This window comes from Elgaria multicarinata, chromosome 9, assembly GCF_023053635.1.
Source record: "Elgaria multicarinata webbii isolate HBS135686 ecotype San Diego chromosome 9, rElgMul1.1.pri, whole genome shotgun sequence".
Taxonomy (NCBI): Eukaryota; Metazoa; Chordata; class Lepidosauria; order Squamata; family Anguidae; genus Elgaria; species Elgaria multicarinata.
This window is the reverse complement of record NC_086179.1, coordinates 39,409,137-39,431,885: the sequence shown is the minus strand read 5'-3', so window position 1 is coordinate 39,431,885 and position 22,749 is coordinate 39,409,137. Positions and strand designations below refer to the sequence as shown.

The window sequence follows — 22,749 nt, the reverse complement described above, 5'->3', positions numbered from 1 at the left end:
AATGACCCAGAGGGCTTTGGCTATTGGGTGCTTTAGAAATGTAACAAATGAAATGAAATTAAGAACCAAGATAAAAGCAGGGGAAAGAAAAACCCAGTCAGGGGGAGAAGAAAAAGATGCCAACAAAAAAAGAAAAGAACAAGAAAAGAATGAAAGCAAGAATTAAATACCTGCAAAATTTGTGATTTTGGATTATCCTGACAAAGCATTGTAATATTTATTTACTTTGGTGCAGAATATGGAGCTCTGGGTATGAGAATCAGCACTACAATGAAAGGCTTTTTTTTTTTAAAGGCCAACCATGGCCAACCAAAGGAAAGACAACGGAATTTGGAAGGAAGAAAATTCATCTGGAAATATCTTTCCTATAGCTGCGCTCTTGCAGCCAATTATGTACCAAGGGAACAACGTATGTCCTAGGAAAACAAGGTAGCATTCTGTTGTGCAGATATTTAGTTACAAATTAAAAGACTAAACATCATGCTAGACACACTTATTGACCTATCTGGACCAATTCGCTTTGGGAGTAACTTATAATTTTAGAAAAACCGTCCTTTTGCACTCACTGTCTTTTGCATATCCAAGATGGGCCATGACTAATGATGCTGTGTCAGAAATACAGCTCAACAACATTTTCATATTCTTGCCTTTACTGCACATGGCCCCTTCAATGGTGGTTACTAGCAATAATTTAAGATCTCTCTCTCTCCCACTAGCATGAACTAGAGGAATAGAAAAGAGAGAATAACTAACTAAAAGCTCATGCTACTGCTAGTTAATAAAATGCCAATGTATTATTCACGAGAGCGTCTATATTTTATAGTTGCTGCACAGGGGGAGCCATCAGCTTGCTTCTGGCAATTTGGTAGCATAAGACACATTGCAACAGCTTCTTCCCACCCTCTGAGTATTGCAGACAGACATCCAGGCAAACAGACGTGAATGCGAGCAAATACACATAGGTCATGGATGCTGTTGTCATCGACATTTGGGGGCTAGAGAGGAGACTACACTAGCACTGTTCCAAACGGTGTTGGGCCTTAGGACACCTATTCTGCTTGCAGCCAAGATTGTTTCTAGATTATTTTGCCCTACAGTTGGAAGCTGCTAGTCAAAACTTCAATTTACAGATAAAAACAATCAGGCTTCACATTCCGTCTAAGCAAATTGTTTGAAACAATGGTTAGAAAACAACAAGAGATATGGTATTTGTTATATCGGAAGAGACCCTATAGTACATGATGTTACACCGAGATACAAAATGCTGAAACATTCAGCCTGGCAACAAAGCACAGGCACCAACAAATGTACCCAAATCATGTTGAGTGACACCAACAGGTATCGCCTCCATCTCTTCTGTGAAGCAGTTCTGTATTCAAGCATGCTTTGGCATTAAGCACGCTGCACAAAGACTTAATTAATAGACCATAAAGTGCCTTGTTAAATCTAAATTAAGGCATCAATTCATGATTGAAAATCACATTTCTGCCTGGGCAATCACTGTGTCAAAGATTTGAATTTACCCAAAAATGAGCAAGGCTCAGCTAGGAAACACTTAATAATATACTCATCAGGAAAAGAAGGACATTGCATACTTTAAAGGAAAAAAACTAAATCAGTTTCGTTGATCAAAAGGTAAACTTCCTGAATATGGCAGTCTCCATTTCCCTCTTTCTTCCTAGCCTTCTGCAGAATCCATTCTTTTTCTTTGATATGCAATCTGTTAGTTGCAATGTGGTACAGTAAAATACGGCTACAAATAAGATTACTATCTCCTCCTGGCACCTTAGGAGAAAGAGAGATTTTTTCTGACCACAAAATTCCCATTCTTCAAGAGAGCACAGGGAGATGATCACGGCATCCAGAAGTGCCTCCTTGACTACAGACAGAGTGAAATTACTAAGCTACCAAAGGGAGCAGATACCCTGCTTTCCAGATTGACCCAAACAAGTAATGCTGTTCAACCATATAAAACTAACTTAACCTTATTTTTTTTTTAAAAAAAAAAACACCTTCTGGAACAAAAGAAAATGTTAAAGAAGGAAACAACAGAAGGCCATCCCTGGGGCTTAAACGTATTTAATTTGCCCAGATCTATTAATTTCCCAACTGGCTGCTGTTATGGCATTTTTTTTGCAGAGTGGATTTTTTCTTCCTGAGGGCTGTCTAAACGCACAGAAAGCTTATGACGCAAGAGCCACCACACACCAATTCCGGGGCTTTCCAGCGAAGCTGCAGAGAAAACAGCTTACCCCAACTTTTTTCTCCAGAGCGAGGCAAGTATGGCGCATCCTCCGACCATCCTCGCTCCAGTCGTGGTGGAGGCGTGGCCGGGGGGATGGCAACCTCTGATTGGTTGCTGTCTGCCCAGGCAAAGGGTGGGCCCAACGAACTTAATGGCTGCCGGAAAGCCCACGCTGCCTCCCTTCATCTAGATTACTCACCACCACCCCACACCAGGGTCTAGTGGCGAAGCAGCACCAACTCAGCACCATGAAATCAGCCCCCTGGTAGTGATCATAATAAATTGGAGATCAAGTATTGGGTTGATTATGTCACTGTGCTATATAGTCAACTAGAACTGGATACATAGTGATTTCAAAGCCAATTAAGAGTAAGGACAATGTTTCCTGAAACATCATTCCCCTTACTGTAAACAGGAAAATATTTTTGCTCCATTTCGCTGTGCCCTCTCCTCCCCCCCACCTCAAAAAAAACATGAACAGGAGAGATGCTTTCCACAACTGCTAGCAGCTTTTACAAAAAGCACCATCTTTTTTCACCACAGCCATAAGAAAAAATAAGGATGTGGTTGGCTGACATTCTTCAGATGTTTAAATGGCCAAATGTTTTCTAATTTCTACTACCTTTGCTTATTTACCAATGATGACCTTTTCTAAGAAAAAAAATGGAGCCAGTCTTGATCACAGATGTCCTAATTACAACTGGATACAACTATTTTGATGATTTCTTTATGGTGCTGTTGTTCAAGATGGATGAGAAAATGCAGTTGGTCTAAAAGGCTAGAATGCTGGCAAGAGACCAACACTTGGACTGTATAAATCCATCCCTGTACCAACTATACTAGTTATCTGTTTGATTCTGGACTCAATTTAGGACTAGCATTGAACTTTAAAGCCACTGATGGCCAACAACCAGGTTAATTCAGAGGCTGCTTTCTCCCATATGAACCTGCTCAAGCATTGCTTCAGAAGCCCTGCTCTCTGTCTCATTTCCATTGGAGGAAAAACAGGTGCTTCTTAGTGATGGTACCAAATTTGGAAGCTTCATCTTTTCTTCTTTTAGATAGGTTTTTTAAAAGCCATCTTTTAAAAGGGCTTTTAATGTGTAATACTCTGCTATTTTTACTTGTTTTATCTAAATACTTTACTCTTGACTGCTTTTCAGACCAAGAAACCAAGCATAAATCAATAGTTTATAAAAGGTGAGCAATTCCATACTGACCCTGTTCAAACAACACACTAAGCCACAGTGGTTAAGCATTTTGAGCTTAACATTATGGCTTAGTGTGTTGTGGAAACCATGACTTAACGTGCCATTTGAACCATTTCTAACCATGCTGGCTACATAACCATGGTTTAAACATGCTCAATAACCATTTGCTGCAAAAGGGTTAGCAGCCTAACCATGGCTGAACAAGGGTGACCATATTTTGGAAACCCAAAAGGAGGACAACATGGCCGGCCCCAAGGGGGGTGCCCACCCAAACATGGCCTTGGTCACACATCTGATTTCACAGCACACAATTAAGAGAAACCTATTCTACATAACATCTTAATGTTAAAATCACTGAAATAAAGAACAAGTGAGACATTCAATATATCTGAAATTAACTTCACTTACTCAGACTTCTGTAGTTTTTACTGTACTTTGAATCTTTTGCTATACTCTGTGTGATACAGTCACCCCTTCCCTCAAATATCTCTTCTGACTGCAAATCCTTCACTGGATGACCATAGTCTCACCTTTCCTAACATTTAACTCTTTCCCCATCACCTTTCTCATATCCATAATCACAGGCTCAGTTCAGACAACATGTTTCTCAACTGTGGTTTTAGAACTCCAGGGTGGAATTTTTACACCACTGTTGAGAAATGTGTTGTCTGGCGGGAAAACTCTACCCCACAGTGGAGGTAAAACAACAACAACAAAACACTCCACGCTGAATATCCACACTGTGCAAAGGAGAGTTCCAGCACAACCATTGTGTTGCGTGTTGTGTGGAGGGCTCTGTGTTTTCCATTGTGTTGAGTTGACTTTTCCCACTGGCTACAGAGCTCTCTGGCAAAAGTGGCAAAAGGAGGGAGTGCAGCTCTAGGAGAGCTGCCAGGGTTGTTTTTTTGCAGCAATGGCTGATGGGATACCTTTGGGAGGATTGGGGCAGGAAAGAAGGTGGAAGAACTGTCAATCAAACATCACAATGGATTATACTCAACTCCATGGTAGCCCACAGTCACACCGGTAGAGTTAGAACGTTCTGTGGGGAGTATCCACTAAAAATTTAGCCGTTGAGTGGAGTTTTCACACTGCGTTGAAACATGTTGTCTGAACTGAGCCACAGATTCAGCATATTGCTACCATTGAACAAATGAAGCAGCTGACAACTGCAGAAAAATCTAGTACAACAAACTAGCAACCTAGCATTCAGAAGGAGTACAAAATACTATTACCCTGCAAACATTAGCCATGGAACAAAATGGACTAAAGGCTTGTTGCAATCACTTCTCACTAGCACTTCTTAACTTGTTTCAGCTTTTGGTTTATCAATGAGAAACTAATCTAAAAATGTGTCATTATATCTCTGGTTCAATGGCCATGTAAACAAGACCATGGTCAGTAGCAATACAAAGAAAGGCCAGCACGGATGCCCATTATCACAATGCTAGACAAGGATCTTTCCCTCCTTTTATCCAAATATCTCCTGAATTTATACTGCCTCAGTGGGCAGAGAACAGAAATCCCAATCAGGGACCCAAAGAAAACTGCCCAAAGAAATTACAGAAACAAGTCCCATTGATTTCAATAAAGCCTACTCCCAGATAAATGAATATAGAATTGCAGCCTCTTCACATCTGTTCACCTTGTTCTAGCAAGTGCAAGCCCCTCCTGTCAAGGTCAACGATGCACTCACCATAACCTGGCTTTGTGGATCATGGCAATCTCTCCAGAAAGATGCTTTCAGAGCCTAGGAGATCCAGTCACACTCAGACAAGTCAAGACAAGCTACACTATGCACTCACATATTAACTTGCTGGGACAGAACAATTCTGGGACAAAACAATACTGTGCAATTGACCAGACTTAACAGTCATAAACAAAAAAGAAAAACACACCTAGCTCATTGACAAAACAGTACCTAATGACAAAAATACTGCAGAAAAGGAAGAGGAAAAGAGAGAGAAATATACACAACTGGCTATGTAAGTTAAAGAATTATGGCAACAGGAAAAAGTTACAAATATTCCATTAGTCACATCAGTCACCAGCACCACATTAAAAAAATAAATCAGAAAACCTACAGAAACTGGGCCTATACATCCACACCAACACCCAAAAAGCAGTCATACTTCAAACATGTCCAATAGTCAGGAAATTTCTGAATCAGTAAAAGACAGCATGATTTGGCAAAGCCCATCCTGTTCATCTAGACAAACCATCACAAGTAAGAAAAGAGAGATAATGATGATGATGATAATAAATAAATAATAATAATGGCAACCCTGTTAATTTTTTAAAAAGATTTTGAAGAAGGATGAACAATTATCAGCAATTGTTACAAAATATACACCATGCCAATTATATCAAAGCAAATTGGATAGGAAGGTCTATGGGTTAAAATGCATTATTAAAAATGAATTACTATCTTCTAGCACCAACTAGAGATCCACTTCTACCTTTGCACTATGGAGCAAATATGATGGCCCAACAAAGGTTTTAAGAAATCTCGCTCATATTGGCATAGATTGAGATATTTTGCTGGTCAGAATTTTCATCAGTAGATCTCCAGTGGAAATACCTTAATGGGAGACTTGCCAGTGCAGTTGTAAAGTTCCATCCTCTCTTCAAAGACCCTGGAGTAATGTTGTGCAGCCCAGGCCATGCATATTTACTCAGAATTAAGTCCCACAGAGTTCAATGACATTTACTCCAAGGGTTCTAACTATGTGTACATAGGATTGCTGCCACTTATTGTTATCACCACTCACTCTCAGTTTCCATTTGCAAAAGAATATTAATGACTCCCATTCCAGACAGAAGATTCCTGACATGTGAGGCTAAAAGTGCCAAAGGATGAGTTGGCAGAGGGTAACATTTCAATAAGACATTTGGGCTGCAATCCAATTACACTTTCCTGGGACTAAACCTCACTGAACATAAGTGGTACTTACTTCACCAACCCCCTACCTTGGCCAAGGAATCTTTCCTGCTATTTTCCTTGCTCCTTGGACTCCCCTCCTCCTCCTCTTTTTGCCAAGTATAGTCAGTCCAGCCAAGTCTCCAAATGCATCAGCCGTCAGCCTCCTCCTCCTCCACCTGCTTACCCCCACACCCACACCCACCCGCAGAACCCACTCACTCACCCCTTGCCCTTACAGAAATCCCTCATGACAAGATTGGGGGGTTGAGCATGGGTGTGTGAAGGTACAAGCAGCAGCAGCCCTGTTTCCCCAGACCTATGAAGTTAAGGTCATAGCAGCTCTGTTCTTACTATACCTATGTCTGTAAATTATGGCAACCATAAAGGGCCATTCCTCTTTATGGCCGCTGTACTTTGCGGCCATAGATATAGGAAAAATTGAGAGCTGCCACGAACTTAACTTCATAGTCTCTGGAGGGCAGAAAAAAATCACCTGGTCTAGTTGGACTAATGAATTGAAGTACCCCCTCTGGCCATTATCAAGGTGGCAGCGCAGCACAGCAAAGATCAGACTATTAGCTCCCTCAAAGTGAAAACTGCCCCAAAGTATAGGAGTACGGTCCCCACCATACAAAACTGCAAAGAAATTTGTTTAGGTTAAACAATAAAGTACTAAAGCAGATCAGTAATGCAAGAAGCTGCCTTGAAGAGTTGGAGAAACTTTATCAGTGGGCAGACACTTCCCAGGAATCTTTCAGAAACAGAATATCCTACCTTGGAGCAGGAGAATTGATTACATCATCCAGAGAGTCTCAACTCTGATTTGGTAATTATTTTGAGAAACAACAAAAGTTTAGTTTCACTCTCGTTTGACACAATGAAACACATCTAGATTAAAAAAAATGGAGAGCCAATCCTTTGAATGTGGTGAAAAGAGACTTGGATATTACCTTTTTATTCACTCAGTATTTTAACACTTAATTTTAACTTAAATTATACTGTTTTAACTCTGTATTTTAACCTTATATCAATTTTGCTGCGTGGTTTTATCTTGGTTGTGCTTTTTATATTGCATTTTGTATTTGTGTTTTTAACTTGGTTGTTTTATGATGGTTTTAATTTTTGTGAACTGCCCAGAGAGCTTCGGCTATTGGGCGGTATAAAAATGTAATAAATAAATAAATAAATAAATTGTGATGGCTAAGATATGATGACAATGAGAAAGCAGGGTATTAATTAAAAAGAGTGGTCTTTGCCAAATATATTTTAAAGGTGTATCACCTATATCCAAAGGAATAATGCCCTAGGCTTCTAGAGCATGTCCTCTCCCAAAAGCAAATCCTCCGCAGCAAATAAGCCTTTCACTGTCAAACAAAAGGAAAATTGGATCAGTGTGCCAATGCAGAGCCAGATAGAATATTTAGGGGAATAAGCTGGGGATGCTGGGAGTTGTAGGTCTTTTTTCTATCTAAATGTGCATAGAATTGCACTGTTATGTTTCTTTCCCGCATATTACTTCAGTGAGTATTAATGGCTGGCTAATAGAGGGCAAACATGCCCAACAGCTTCTCTTCCTTCTCCAATCTCTATACTGAAAAGAACTGCTACTTTCTATGGTATACGATCTGATGAATACAAAGACAAACTGTAACAAATATCTCATTAAACATAAATGTTGACCAAATCAGTAAAACACATCTTAATACTAGATAAACCAATTCTGATTAGTTGGGGAGTGGAGGAGAGCAGTAGCTCTTTTCTGTCTCCCCCATGTTCCTCCCTCCCCGCCTTTCCCTCCCCTCATCCCTTCTGCATTTGACAGTCTGCAGCAAGCAGATTGCCACCAAGGTTGAGCCTGTAATGCAAAGAACTGTGTTAACTGAGTAATTAAATCATTTCTGTAATTACTCTATAAGCTTATAAATAATTTAAACCTGCACATTTTCACTCCAGAAATCACAAAGGGAAGTGAATACAAAGAGACAAATGCAAAGAGAGGAGCCAGCCAGAAAGAAATAATAGCACTTAGGACTTATACTGCACTTGCATTTTCAAAGCACTGTGCAAACTGTAATTAATTAAGTAAAAAAGGGAGAGAATGGCAGGCAGCAAAAGAAGAGGCAAGGCAGAGAAAGAGAACAAGAAAAAAAGCAAAATAGCGATAGAAAGGGAACAAGAAGTAAAATTTGATCATGCATACAACTGCCACCTGGCAAAGCTAATGGTTTGGCAGTAATTCCACCCTGTGCGTTGCCAATCCAATGGAATACAACTCTGAAATCCTAATTCTGCTCTTGCTGCTAAATGCCTCAGAGATGATAATCATAGTTACACAGAAAGACAGAACTAGATTAAGAGGCGCGAAAGAATATATTGAGGATAAGAATCACATATATATGTGTGTGTCAAACAACTCCAGTTCAGAGGCTTGGCAACAATTCTATTGGTTTTGTCTCAGAAAGCTGCCAATCAATGTAGTCTGGAAGCCAACAAAATCTCTGCAATTCTTTCTTTGCCCTAGCTATTGTTACTATCAGTGGTGAAAAGGCCGATGGGAGCCGAAGCACCACCAGTGAGCTATAGTGATGGCTCAGGTTTTCAGGTACCTAGCAAGTTGGGACACTGCAATACATTACACCATCTATTGGCAATGTTTGGGAGCAAAGGTCCATCCATATGTAGCCAAAATGCTACCAACCACACACACAAGGGAGGTATCAACAGGCTGGTGGGGGGGGGGGCAATATTTGCAGGAGTACAAAAACACGCCCTGTGGTGGGTTCCTTTTGTTCAGAAGTTACTGTCCACTTTAATTTTGTTCTTGGAAAAATCTGGGATTGTTGTGGATGTGGGGATTAACACATGGACAGAAAAAGTGGATTCTGGGAGCCCCAACAGTTGCAAAGAAAGATATGTTCCAACCCTGCAAGGATAAACACCCACCACTATTATTCAGTGGACTGCTGATCTTATTGTCATCCATTTCATCAGGATTCGTATTTAGATGCATATTTTAAACAGAAATGTCAAAACTTTTTTTGTTTAAATCAACGGCATTTGTGAATAGTTAATTGTGATTAGATATTCTTTTATTCTGATTTTTCTTCTGTTCTTGGTATCATGCATTCATCTCAATTCCCCCTGCCCATCCAACTCTTTCTGGAGCTTAAGTTTATAATTAGCATATGAAACCTTACACAAAGATGGCTAGGAGCTATCATCACAGCACAGAAAGGAAAAGAATCATGTCTCCCTTCTCTTTCTTTCTCCCTCTCCCTCTTTCTTAAATATAAATGGACTCACAGGTCTTGCATTGAATGATTTGTTCCCCCTTTGATTGCACCACATTCTCTTTCTAGCTTGCCCCTTTCCACATATCTCTACATCAGTACCATGCCCATCTTGCAGTTTCTTCTTCTCTTCTTCTCACCCACCCTGGTTGTGCCTCAGTTGATCTCTGCAATGCAGTTTCTCATGCACTGCCCATGTCATTTTAATATAGCTTTGTGTTCCACCTGCGAATATTTTCTTCTAAAGGATAACAGAGCTCACCATGAAGAAGTATTTTCTGATAACTGGCCTAAATTTTGATTTTGCTCAATTTTATCTCTGTTCTTAGCAATATTTTTCAGAACATCCCAGTCATTTTAATTCTTTTTTTAAAAAATGCCCATGCGTCAGTAAACTTTCATGCAGAAATACATTAACCATACAAAAGATTTATCTATATAGTGAGCAGTATCAGCTGCTTCCTAGAAAAAGGACAACCACAGAACAATTAGTGAAATTACCTGTCACCTGTTGTTCATGTACAAAACAACAGAAAATCCAGTAAAATGTCTTCTAATAAGACATAGACTTCCTAAGTAGACGAATTATGGAGCTAAAGAACCTCCTAATAGACTTCTTTTGTAATGACAAGGTTGAGCTGTTGTAATATGTTGTACATAGAATCATAGAATCATAGAATAGTGGAGTTGGAAGGGGCCGACAAGGCCATCGAGTCCAACCCCCTGCTCAATGCAGGAATCCACCCTAAAGCATCCCTGACAGATGGTTGTCCAGCTGCCTCTTGAATGACTCTAGTGTGCGAGAGCCCACAACCTCCCTAGGTAACGGATTCCATTGTCGTACTGCTCTAACAGTCAGGAAGTTTTTCCTGATGGAATCTGTCTTCCTTTAACTTGAGCCCATTATTCCGTGTCCTGCACTCTGGGAGGATCGAGAAGAGATCCTGGCCCTCCTCTGTGTGACAACCTTTTAAGTATTTGAAGAGTGCTATCATGTCTCCCCTCAATCTTCTCTTCTCCAGGCTAAACATGCCCAGTTCTTTCAGTCTCTCTTCATAGGGCTTTGTTTCCATACCCCTAATCATCCTGGTTGCCCTCCTCTGAACACGCTCCAGCTTATCTGCGTCCTTCTTGAATTGTGGAGCCCAGAACTGGACGCAATACTCTAGATGAGGCCTAACCAGGGCCGAACAGAGAGGAACCAGTACCTCACGTGATTTGGAAGCTAGACTTCTATTAATGCAGCCCAAAATAGCATTTGCCTTTCTTGCAGCCATATTAGCACTGTTGGCTCATATGCTACCCTGAAGATTGCTCAGAAGCTAAAGCAGAAGTCGAATGTGGAAGTCCAATAGCTTTTTGAGGGCTGGTTTTGGGTTACAAAGTTATTAGTAGTTTGAGCCTAGGATACCTAAAATATGTCCCCCGAGGGAGAACATTCTCTGAAGAGGCCTACATTCAGACAGGGACATATAGAAAGACTGTGAAACTTTCCCCTCCTTGAGATACGCCAGCTCAGGCATTACTGCATCTTTTATGTTGTCAGACCTCTTGATCTGGATTCATTTTTGCTGTCTAAGACTAAATTGATGGGAGGGCGTCAGTGCTTAATATTTCATTTTACAGCACAAACTTAATCATGTTCAATCAGGAGTAACTCCCACTTATTTAAATGGTAGTTATACTTCCATTCCATCTTCAGACCTCAAACACGTGAATTACCTTAATTGACATTCTAAAATTACAAGTGTACAATATCACACAATCATATAATAAAGTATAGTTTAAAATACATGGAACAAAATTATAAGACTTTGTTCAAGGTATCTCAAATGTACAAAATAATAATTAATATAATAAAACATTACTGCATATATATCTCAATTATTTCTGCTGGCTCACTTAATTTGTTACATAAAAATGCCTTTCCTTTAGGAGCTCTGTCTAAAGTGCACAAAGGTGCACTTCACCTAATTGTAGATCCATTTAAATGAAACTTCCAAGTAAATACACATACAGTGCAATCCTCTTTATGTCTACTCAGAAGTAAGTCCCAGTGAGTTCAATGGGACTTACTGTCAAGTAAGTGTATATAGGATGGCAGGCCTGAGCTCTAATCCTATCCGTAATTACCTAGGAGTAACCTCATGGGGATTACTTCTGAGTAGACATAGGAATTATTTCAAGTAGGATTGCACTGTTAGAGTTACAGCTACACATTCCACATACACACATGTACACATTTTACTCATTTAAGAAAAAACATTATACAGCACTTTTGGAACAGTACCACTTCACAATGCTTATGGGAAATTGCATGATTGAATAATCTCCTGTGTCAAAAAGAAAGCTAGCATGTAAGGGCAAATGGTCCTAGCCTAATGTTCCACTTGATACATTAGTTTTCTATGTGCAGGGAGTGTTTGTTTTTTTTAACATGGGGGAGCATTCAGTCCTCTGACCCCCTACCCTACATTTTAAACTCCATCACCCTAGAAGGCTATTTCACATGGCAGCAAAGTCTTGATTTTTCTTATTTGGATGTGTGCATAGTGAAAAGTTTGTGAAAAGTCATATTGCTCAACACTGGTTCATAGTAAACCACTAGGATGACTCGTTCAGTCCAAACAGATGGAAAATATCAGAATATGCTCGGGGCAGGGGTGACACCCCCTTCACTTTAATAGTTTGGATTGCTCTTTCTTTCTCAGGAGTCTTTTTGCTGGTAGATAATATCACTATTATAGCCATCTCGCCAGTGTGTCTCACATTTCTAGGTTAACCCCTCCTCTTCTATAATATTTTTCTCTAAATTTCAGTAAGAAAGGTAAAAAAAAAAAACCCTAAGGCAAAGAAAGTAAGCCATCCCCTGAAAAGAACTGTGTGTCACATACAAGGCATTGCTTTTCATGGAGTCAAAAACACTGCTCTACCTAGCACTGATTTGACTGGCAGCACCTCTCCAGCTTTTCAGGCAGAGGACTTCCCTGGCATTGCTACGTGGGATCCATTTTTAACTACAAATGCCAGAGATTGAACCTGGAACCTTCTACATGCAAAGCGTTGCCACTTAGCAATGGCCATGCAATTACTGATGAATGACTTGAGGATCTATAGAAGCAGGATCAGTCAATTTCACACACCAGGCTTTCAATTTCATTTTGAAGGTGGTTTGGGGAAGAGAAATTTTTGAATGCAATTAATTTAGAGTGTTAAGGTTATAATAAAGATCCACCTATTCCAGAACCGAGACACTAATCTTCTTGACCAGCTGTGTATGACGTAAATTGATTGAATAAATGTGTGTGTGAAACACACATTTAGAATACTATATAGCGCTCATTAAAAACAGTGACAGTGCAGATCTTAAATAGTTGATAGAATGGCTAAATACACAATTGTGAGATTAGAGGATTTCCCAAATGCTTTTGGTGAGCAGATCTGGACTTGAAAGATATCTTTTATAGGAGCAATGTGCTTTAAACAACTTGAACCAATCAAGACCCATGGTTAACAGAAGCTGCTAAAAAAAGAGGTCTCAATGGATATAAAATGGCAAGAGAGTAAAACTGCAGCTTGCAGGAAACACACAAATGCAAACATAAAGGATTGTACTTCCTTCATTTCCACATCAATTGAGAATGCTAAGGGAGAAGCCTTATGCAAGGTGAATGACTGGCAGCTCATGAGCTATGTCTAGCCAATGACTGAGTACCAGCTTGCCAAGCACCCATCTATACCCTTCAAGAAGGTAAAATGGGTCCCCTTAACTCTCACCTTCTCACAGCTGGCTTTAAGAGGAAAAACAGTCAGAATCACACCAAACAGAAATACCATCCACACTTTCTGTAGTTGCTTCCTCTCCAGAGATGAAGTTGCAACCCTGAGGCTTTCAGCATAAGCCAGCTCTGAGCGCAATTACAATGGCAACTTCCCCTGCTACTCTGAGTTCTGCCCTAGATTGACTCACTAGTCAATCTCCTTGCTGACAATGGCCTTAACGATTCAAACATGACTTGTAGGCATTTTTATTTGCTTTATGAGTTTATTGTCCTTAACAGTGAACAATGAAGATCTAACTGGTAGGACTCGGTTCCCATGAGCAGCAACCTTGAGAACAGACCTATTTTTTTGCATGGCTTTCTTTTTAATCTCTGGCAACTGATGTCAATAGTGAAAGATTAAACTTGTCCCCCTGCAACACATTGGTCTAATCCAGCTAGAGATAGACATACATTAAACAGAGGCTCAGAGAACTGAAGACACCTTGAGGTCCTGTTTTCATAGACATGTTTCTTGTAGCATATCAGTGAATTCAGAGGTGCTGTGCTTCCCCACTGGCTGGCCTCCATCACTGCCTCCGCCTCCTCCTTTCCTCCCTCCTCCTGTTGAGGAATGAACCTTCCACCAGCCTATTGCCTGGGACAGGAAGTGGTTGTTGCTATCCTTCCATCTCAGCCATTCGATTATGAAAGATTTTCTTTCTCAGCAACAGAAGCAGTCAGCAGCAATAGCAATGAGTGGATAGGCTGTTGTGAGTGGTTTCTTTCCACTGCAATGGAGGCCAGCGAATGGTGAGTGGAATGATCAAGTGTTCTTTTCCCATATATCTCCTGCCTCCACTTCCCACCTCTGCCTTTGTTGTCAAATTATAGATTGTAATTACCTCAAGGTTAGGGATCTATCCTCTTGCACTCTGAATTATTATTATTATTATTATTATTATTATTTATTTATATAGCACCATCAATGTACATGGTGCTGTACAGAGTAAAACAGTAAATAGCAAGACCCTGCCGCATAGGCTTACAATCTAATAAAATCATAGCAAAACAATAAGGAGGGGAAGAGAATGCAAACAGGTACAGGGTAGGGTAAGCAGGCACAGGGTAGGGAAAAACTAACAGTAGAAAGTAACAGTAGAAGTCTGCACAACATCAAGTTTTAAAGGCTTTAGGAAAAAGAAAAGTTTTTAGTTGAGCTTTAAAAGCTGTGGTTGAACTTGTAGTTCTCAAATGTTCTGGAAGAGTGTTCCAGGCGTAAGGGGCAGCAGACAAAAATGGACGAAGCCGAGCAAGGGAAGTAGAGGCCCTTGGGCAGGCGAGAAACATGGCATCAGAGGAGCGAAGAGCACGAGCGGGGCAATAGTGTGAGATGAGAGAGGAGAGATAGGAAGGAGCTAGACTGTGAAAAGCTTTGAAGGTTAACAGGAGAAGTTTATATTGGATTCTGAAGTGAACTGGAAGCCAATGAAGAGATTTCAGAAGTGGAGTAACATGGTCGGAGCGGCGAGCTAAGAAGATGATCTTTGCGGCAGAGTGGTGAACAGAAACCAATGGACTGATGTGAGAAGAAGGAAGGCCAGAGAGAAGAAGGTTGCAGTAGTCCAACCGTGAAATAACCAGTGCATGGACAAGCGTCTTGGCAGAAGAGACAGACAAAAATGATCGAATCCTGGCAATATTATACAGGAAAAATCGACAAGATTTAGCTACTGCCTCAATATGAGGAATAAAGGATAGCACCATATACATTGATGGTGCAACAACAACAGTTGACTGTCCTCTTGCTACAGCTTCTACTGCCTCTACTTCCTGCTGCTGCTGCTACTGTTGCTGGAAAAGATGGTGCTCCACAGTAGAGGGCATCCTCTCCTCTAAGGCAAATGGCTACCAGGAAGTTATTTCTCCAAGAGGTGGAATGGGGAGGCTGCAATGGAGGCTAGCCCACATTTGATTCGTTGATATGCTACAGACAGACAAGACATCGAAAAGAGCTCAAAGTATGTTCACAGTGCTGTGAGGTGCTTTTTAATGTACATTTATCTTCAGCCTTAGAGGTTGTTGATGGCTGTTGATAGGCTGTTGATAGGGTGGAGGGGATGAGAACTTGTACATGAAACAAACTAGATACTGATGTATGTTCAGGAGTTGTTATTTAATCCTGTAAAACAGTTCTAAGGAATATGATGCAGTACTGGAGTGAAGGAGATGTTTGTTTAATTGTGGGATGAGAGAAAGAAGGTATGGGGAGGCAGAAACCTGTGCCTGAAACAGCACCCAAATGGCACCCTCTCCACCCCTACTTTATAAAGTCTTGTAGCATCATTGAGACATGAATTCCTGCCTTAATCTATACCCCCTTCTGCTTCATGATGTCTCCTGAAGCAGGTCGCCTCATCGTGCTTTATGGTAGGGCCAGCCCTGGTAGAAACAGCTTTAGAGCTCAGTCATGTTTGGATTACTTTTAAGAAATGCAATAGAAGGAAACACTTATTGTATTTTAGTGTGTTTTGGAAGTGCACAAAAGGCTTATCAAGAGGCTTACCAGTTTGTTCCCTGACAGACTTAGTGCCGTTTCCCCCATCAATGTACCTCCATACCAGGAAAAGCTGCATCTGTTCTGCCTGTCATGCAGCTGTAAAAAGCACAACAGCTCTCTCAAGAAAAAGGCAGCAACCCAACCTATAGGGTGGAGGGGATGAGAACTTCAGATGTCAGCAGCTATCCTTTTTTAAAAAAGTGGAGTGTAGAGATACATGGAGGGCAGAGCAGAGGAAGTTTGGGGTTACCCGTTCATTGGACTCTAATCCACTCCCACCCTTCTTTCTCAGAAGGCCTGGTGATCTGGAGAAGATGAAATTACAAACCCTCACTAGGACCACCAAAGGTAGCCAGAGAGTTGGTGGGGAAGTAATAGACAGTTGCCACCTTGAGGTGAATCATGCCCTCATTTGGAGAAATGGCAGTGCTGTAGGCACGAGATAGTGAGTTCCACACCTTCCAGGCCGGCATATGGCTGTAGACAGGCCTGCTGCAGTTGCTAGTGGCAACAGCCATTCACGCATATGGTGCTGACCTCACAGCTCCTGCCACCAAAGTTACCTCCCCACCACTACCACCACTTTTGGTTGCCATTTATTAACACTGCATCACTTCTGGCTGCTGCTATGGAGCATGGTCAGCTACAACTGCCACTTGTCGCAGAATTAGAGAGAGAGAGAAAGGCGCACTCTGTTGCAAAGTCATCTCATGCTTTCAGGATTTTAAGCATCAGGTTGGCCTTAACATAAAAGTACTGAGAAGGATACTATCACCTCCTTCATAAATATATAAGACGTTTAAGTGGGGACTGTCAGAATGTTTTTCCTTGCTTCTTATCACCCACTAGTAGCTTAAACATTATTGTTAAGGCTTCACTAAGCAGACATCCTGGTTTTTTCAGCAGTCTCCATTTACAGCATCAAAAGTTCTATTTGATTGGGTAGTTTGGGGGAAGGGGTAACGAAAATAACCTAGCCATTTTTTGTCTTTTTGTTCCATCTCATTTCTGTTTTTCTGTTCATGACTGAAGCCTGCAGAGGAGCTACAGCCTAAAGAGAGGGAGGGATAAGACCCCAGGTACTTGCAGTCCCGGCTGTTGATGGAGTCTGGCATGCAATCAAGCAGAGCCCAAAATACTAGACATACCCTACTCCCCAGTCAAATTAAGGGAATTCATTTCATTTATTATATTTTCATACTGCCCCAGAGCCAAAGCTCCCTGGGGGTTTACAAAAATTAAAAACCATTAAAAATGCATTATACATAGTGCAAAGCCATTTATATAAAAACATCTAGACAACACACACATAGACAACATATATCTAAAAACATTTTTTTAAACAATCAACCAAAGACAATCCAGGACCTGATCAAAAATTAATTCTATTGCTGCCAAATGCCTAGGAGAAGAGGGCAATTTTAACCTGGCACCAAAAAGATAATGTTTAGGGGATGTATGAGATTTGCAATTCAGGAACACTTTGTTTTTTGAAAAATGTTTGCAAATTCCTGGATTTACAATCACATTAATATATATATATATATATATATATATATATATATTAAAATGTGCACTTTCTTGCTTTAGTCAATGGAATGGAAAATGCACATTTTTGAAAAATACTCACAGAAATGCACATTTTTCCCGTTTGAAATGTATACTTTTCAAGGTAATTTTTAGAGAATTTAGATGAGCTCAAAATTGCTGGATCTATCATCCCTAGTTTTGTTTCTTGCCCTTCTTCCTGACTCTACTTTTGAGGATTTTGTTCTGAAAATGTATGGGCTGGTGATGTCATGTGACAATACAAAATGTACACATACATTATTTTCCAAATCTGAAAAATGTGTTTCCTGTGTCATAAGAAAATACATGCTATGAAATGATGTGCCTTCCATGGTAACAACTTTCAGAGAGGCAGATGTGTTAGTCTATTACAGCAAAAGCAACGAAGATAGTTATAGCCAATATTTGTCTAACTTAATTACCATTCATTTCAATGGGTCAATTCTACATAAGGCTAACCCTGGATATATCCCAGTGACTTGTAGCACATTAAAATCTAACACATTTATTATGGCATAAGCTTTGGTCGACTAGATAAAGTTTATGCCATAATATATTTGTTAGTCCTTAAGGTACAAGTCTCTGTTGATTATGAAATTAATATTTTATAAATAATTTGGCATAATATACATTAGATTAGCATGGAGGTGGTGTTTTATTAATGTATTGTATATACCTGGCTCACTTCATTCAAAACTAATCATGTTTTCCTTTGGAGCCTATCCCCTACTAGAATTTCTCATCAAAATCAACAGGCAACATGAAATATCACAGTAATATTTTATAGTCAGAGAGACAGACATGTAGAAGAGGAAGTCTTGAGAAACACACTTACTCAATCAAATTCTCTTGATAGATTTGCAACGGAAAATACTACTCTTACTTTATTTATTCAATAGCTGAAATTGATCTATCAAATTCAGTGGATCCAAATTCCTTATAAAGAAAGTCATGACAACCGGCTTCTATTCTAGACTGAAAATTACCCCCTTGCTGTATATACTCTATGTGCAACATAATTTCAGTGGAAATGGAATAAAAGAGTATTTTCCTCTGGGCTCATTTAAACAGGGACTATAACCAGCATTATTTCCCTGGAGTATGCACTATGATACATCTATGGCAGGGTACCCTTGGACAATCTGCATGCCTCGTTTGAGAAAGCCTTACAGCTACCTTACAGTGCAGTGACAATGTAAAGGATCTCTAACGACAATCAAAGATGCATTTGAATAAATCAGAATCAGGTCCAAGAGGATCTTCTCCCCATCTCTTCCATTTAAAGTTCTATTTTATCTCTGTCCATTGGAGATCATGAATGCTCCCATGTTAATTTCCTGCAAGAGGGCCACTATTACTCTACTTTTCGTTCTTTACAGCTGCAATCATACATAAACCCACCTGTCTCCCAACATCCCAGCTACTTTACCCCCACTTCTCTCACTATCACCCCATAATGAAACCCCTTCAACCCCACCAACGCAACTGAATTCATGGTGCAGCATATTTTCTTCCATTTGCCAGTGGCCACTTCAGTGGCCAATAGGAGCTTCCATCAGCCTCAAAAACTGCCACCGCACAACTTCTAGTTGCTGGAGGACGAGGGAAACCATATTCACTGCCCTTGTATCCTGGTGCGGAGGGAAGAAGTGTGTTTACCTCTCACAAGGGCAAGCAACCCCAGGTATCTCCTCCACCTCTCAGCTATGCTCAATGCCTCCCTATTGCTCAATGTCCGACAGCAATGCAAACTAAACTAACAATGGTCAGTTTATATGCATAGCAAAACCAAAGATTTTCTTGGGCTTTACTATTTTAAGCTGTCAATGGCAGGATTCACATGTTTGGCCACTCCCCATCTTTTCTAAAAATAAATAAAAAAAAACTTGCTGCACATAAAAATTAGAGTATCAGAAAGAAGGATTCAACATGTTATTTTCTATTTGCAGGGAGTTTTACCCCACCAAATAGTATTTAATCATGCAGCTTTTCCCACATGCAGCCTGAAGTGGTACAGTCCAGGAAAAGTTTTACCACCTGATTTGGTAGAATGTATAAAGGAGGCCTGTGATATTGCACTGGGGACAAACTGAAACATTTTGGTTACAGAGTGAATGAGGAAACAAAGGTAGCAACTGCAATTGCTAGATAAATTATGCAGGGCATTGCTAGGAGGAGGGACAAGTCATTGTTAACTGTATACTGAGGACTGGTGAGTGCAACACCATCGTTCATATTCTTGAAAAATCCGTTCCAGGTGGACCAGGTACATAGAAGAGCAACAGATAATTACAGGGATGGAGAATGTACCTTATAAATAGATTGGCCTTCTCAGCTTAGATACTGCGATACGACTCTCTAAATTCGGAGGTGTGGGGGTAACAGCGTAAAGGAAGGAGTTACTCAGATTAAAGCTGACCGTGGGTACAAGAATTAATGGATACAAACAGGTTACGAACAAGCATCTTTCTACAGTGCACTTGCTCTATGTTTGTGGGACATCATGACCTGAATTATATAGTTTGACATCTGTGATACATGGAAGATCAGGCCTCTGACCAAAACATAGTTTATCTTTGGCCCCTTCAAGTTCTATGATTCTCTGAAAAGACTTTTCTTTTTAATTCTCATCAATAAGGCAAATTTGGTGGTGGTAGTATAGTTGCAAGCAATCTACTCATATCTCCTGATTAAGAGCGTCATCACACGGGGGGAAATTTCCTTACCGTTGCTTCTTCGCCTGCACAATTATCCCTCATCACTTCCTCTTTCAAAAGAGGAAGTAAACAATGTGTATGTGGCCCATTCAGTGGGCCGTTTTGATCGCATGCTTCTCCTGCACACAGCAGGAGATAGAGGCAAGTTCCATCTAAAAAATAAGTCAAACTTACTGGGGTGTTTCTTTGTTGCACGAACAAGGTTAGAAGGGGCGGGAGGTACGCAGGATGCAGAATATGATGTGAGAGGGACCCACAAAAATCCATGAGTGCCCAGCAATGAGTGTGCAATAGAACTCTCATCTAATGACACCCTTAAGCAATATATGATGATAGGCTGGGTTATTTCAGTTTTTTGAAAAATAACCATTAAACATCCTCAAACATCCCCTTCAAAAAATGTTAGGATAAAATGGTTTAATTTTTCTTTGTTTCTGTTAACAACGTATGTTTATAACTTATGAATATTTTGCAGAAAAGATGACTTTATGAATCATTCCTTGAAAGTTTGGTGAAACTTCAAAATACATATTCCTCTTATCTCTAATGGCCTCTCCAGATAATTCCTTCAAGGCATTTCAGCTTTCTTGATGTTAAAAAAAAGACAAAGAAAATTGAATAAACAACTCTTCTTACAGACTTGGGGAAAGAGGTAATAGGCCATTCTTCCCCAATCTGGTGCCCTCCAGATGTGTTAGACTTCAACTCCCATCATACCCAGCCAGCATAACCATCGGCTGTCATAAGCCTTCTATGGGCTCACTGCTTTCTCTGATTTGGTTGTGTTTTTAATATTTACAGATCATCAGGATCTTTTCAATGGCTGCAATTCAGCCATATTACATGTTTTCAATTCTTTAATGGCCTAATTTTGTGAGTCGCTGCAAATGAGTGTTTAAGACAGGGCATAGTGATTGCTGCACCAGTACCATGACAGTCCTGTGGCATCTACAGTGGCAGCATCTGCCCATCACCAGATATGATGTAACACCACAATGCAAAGAATTTGGACTGGGTAAGGCCATTGCAGGTAGGGACGTGACAGCTGACTACTCACCATACAGCATCCTAAAGGCAAGTGTAAAGGCACAATTCTGCATGCCTGATCTTTGGTAATAACATTTTATAATGGGATTGCAACAGACACATGACATAGCAGGAAAGATTTGCCCCCACTTTCCAAGCACAAGAGGCTACCTGATACAAGACCTTGCATCTACATAACTGGGAATTTAATATTTCAGTGACATTCCATGCAGTCCTATAGTGCCCTCAACAAACACAATGCCACTTATGGATGAAAAAGCTGTTTTCTAAGCTCCACTCTGGATGGGAAGAAGCTATACTTTACCTTGTCTGCCATGATCATGGAAGAGCCTCCATGGATACCTAGAATGGGTGTGAGGGTCTGGGCAGAAATGAAGTCCAGGATCTGGGCAATGGCTTCCTGGTCAGTGTCATCAGCAAACACCACACCTTGTACCCTCCGGTCAGACATGATATCACAGATGCGGGTGATGATGCTCTTGGGATCTGTCTCATTCATGGCCACCAGTTCCACAACAGGAATGACAGAGAGGTGATGGAAGTCATCTTTCTTGTGGGCATCTGTGATAGCTACTTCGTCAGAGGTACCCACCAAGACGACAGCAATGTCAATGCCGCGGTTCTTTTGGGCCCAGGTCCCACCACCTGTTGTTGCTAAGACTGCCAGCATAAGCCAGAACTTTGAAGAATAGCACTCTGCTCTGGGCCTCATCTTCAGCTCTTGCACTCCCTGAAAGAGACAAAAATGGAAAGAGGTGAAAATGTATCTGTAAAGGGTGGACCAAGCAAGGCACACAATTAGTTGAGTCAGCCTCATCTGTTTGATCGGAGCACTGGCCATAATGAACATATAACGTTGTCTTGTGCTGAGACACACCATCTAGCCCAGCATTGTCTGCTTTGAGTGACAGGGACATTCCAGGGTTGTGGCAGGGCTCTTTTCCTAGCCCTTCTACTTAAGTGTCTTATAATTGCAGTTGTCAGAAATGGAATCCAGGGCACTCTGCATGCAATGTATGTGCTCTGCCCATCTCCCAATTTGGTATTCAATCCCAATCTGAACCTCATTCATTTGACTTGTTTCTTCTTCTCTAGTGGTACAGGAGAAAGCTTGTTGCCTTTAGCTTTTACTGGGAAGCTTAATAAGAGCAGGAAGAAGGATTAAATAACATTGGTCAGAAGTTTTTTATACTATAGTTTTACACTACAGCCTCACCTCAAAATCACATGTTCAGCAGTGATGAAGCATCAGTGTCCTCTGGTGGTCCATTTGAAATGAGTTTGCTTAGAGTTTAACAGATTATGCCCAAATCTGTGCCTATCTCCTGACAGCTTTTTCCTAGAAGAACCTCCTACCAGTGTTCTCCATCCCAGGAGTATCCAAAGGTAATAGAAAATTAGGAAGAACCCTGTAGAGGAGGGACTT

The 22,749-nt window shown here is 40.6% G+C and overlaps 1 protein-coding gene across 1 annotated transcript in view; it reads right to left on the bottom strand.

The window, feature by feature from the left end:
• The window catches only part of GRIN2B (glutamate ionotropic receptor NMDA type subunit 2B), a 251,713-nt gene extending 229,678 nt beyond the window's left edge, over nt 1-22,035 (bottom strand). Inside the window, exon 1 of the mRNA XM_063134659.1 lies at nt 21,628-22,035. Coding sequence (XP_062990729.1) covers nt 21,628-22,035 — 408 coding nt within the window. The remainder of the gene's footprint in view (nt 1-21,627) is intronic.
• Between the last annotated feature and the right edge of the window lie 714 nt (nt 22,036-22,749).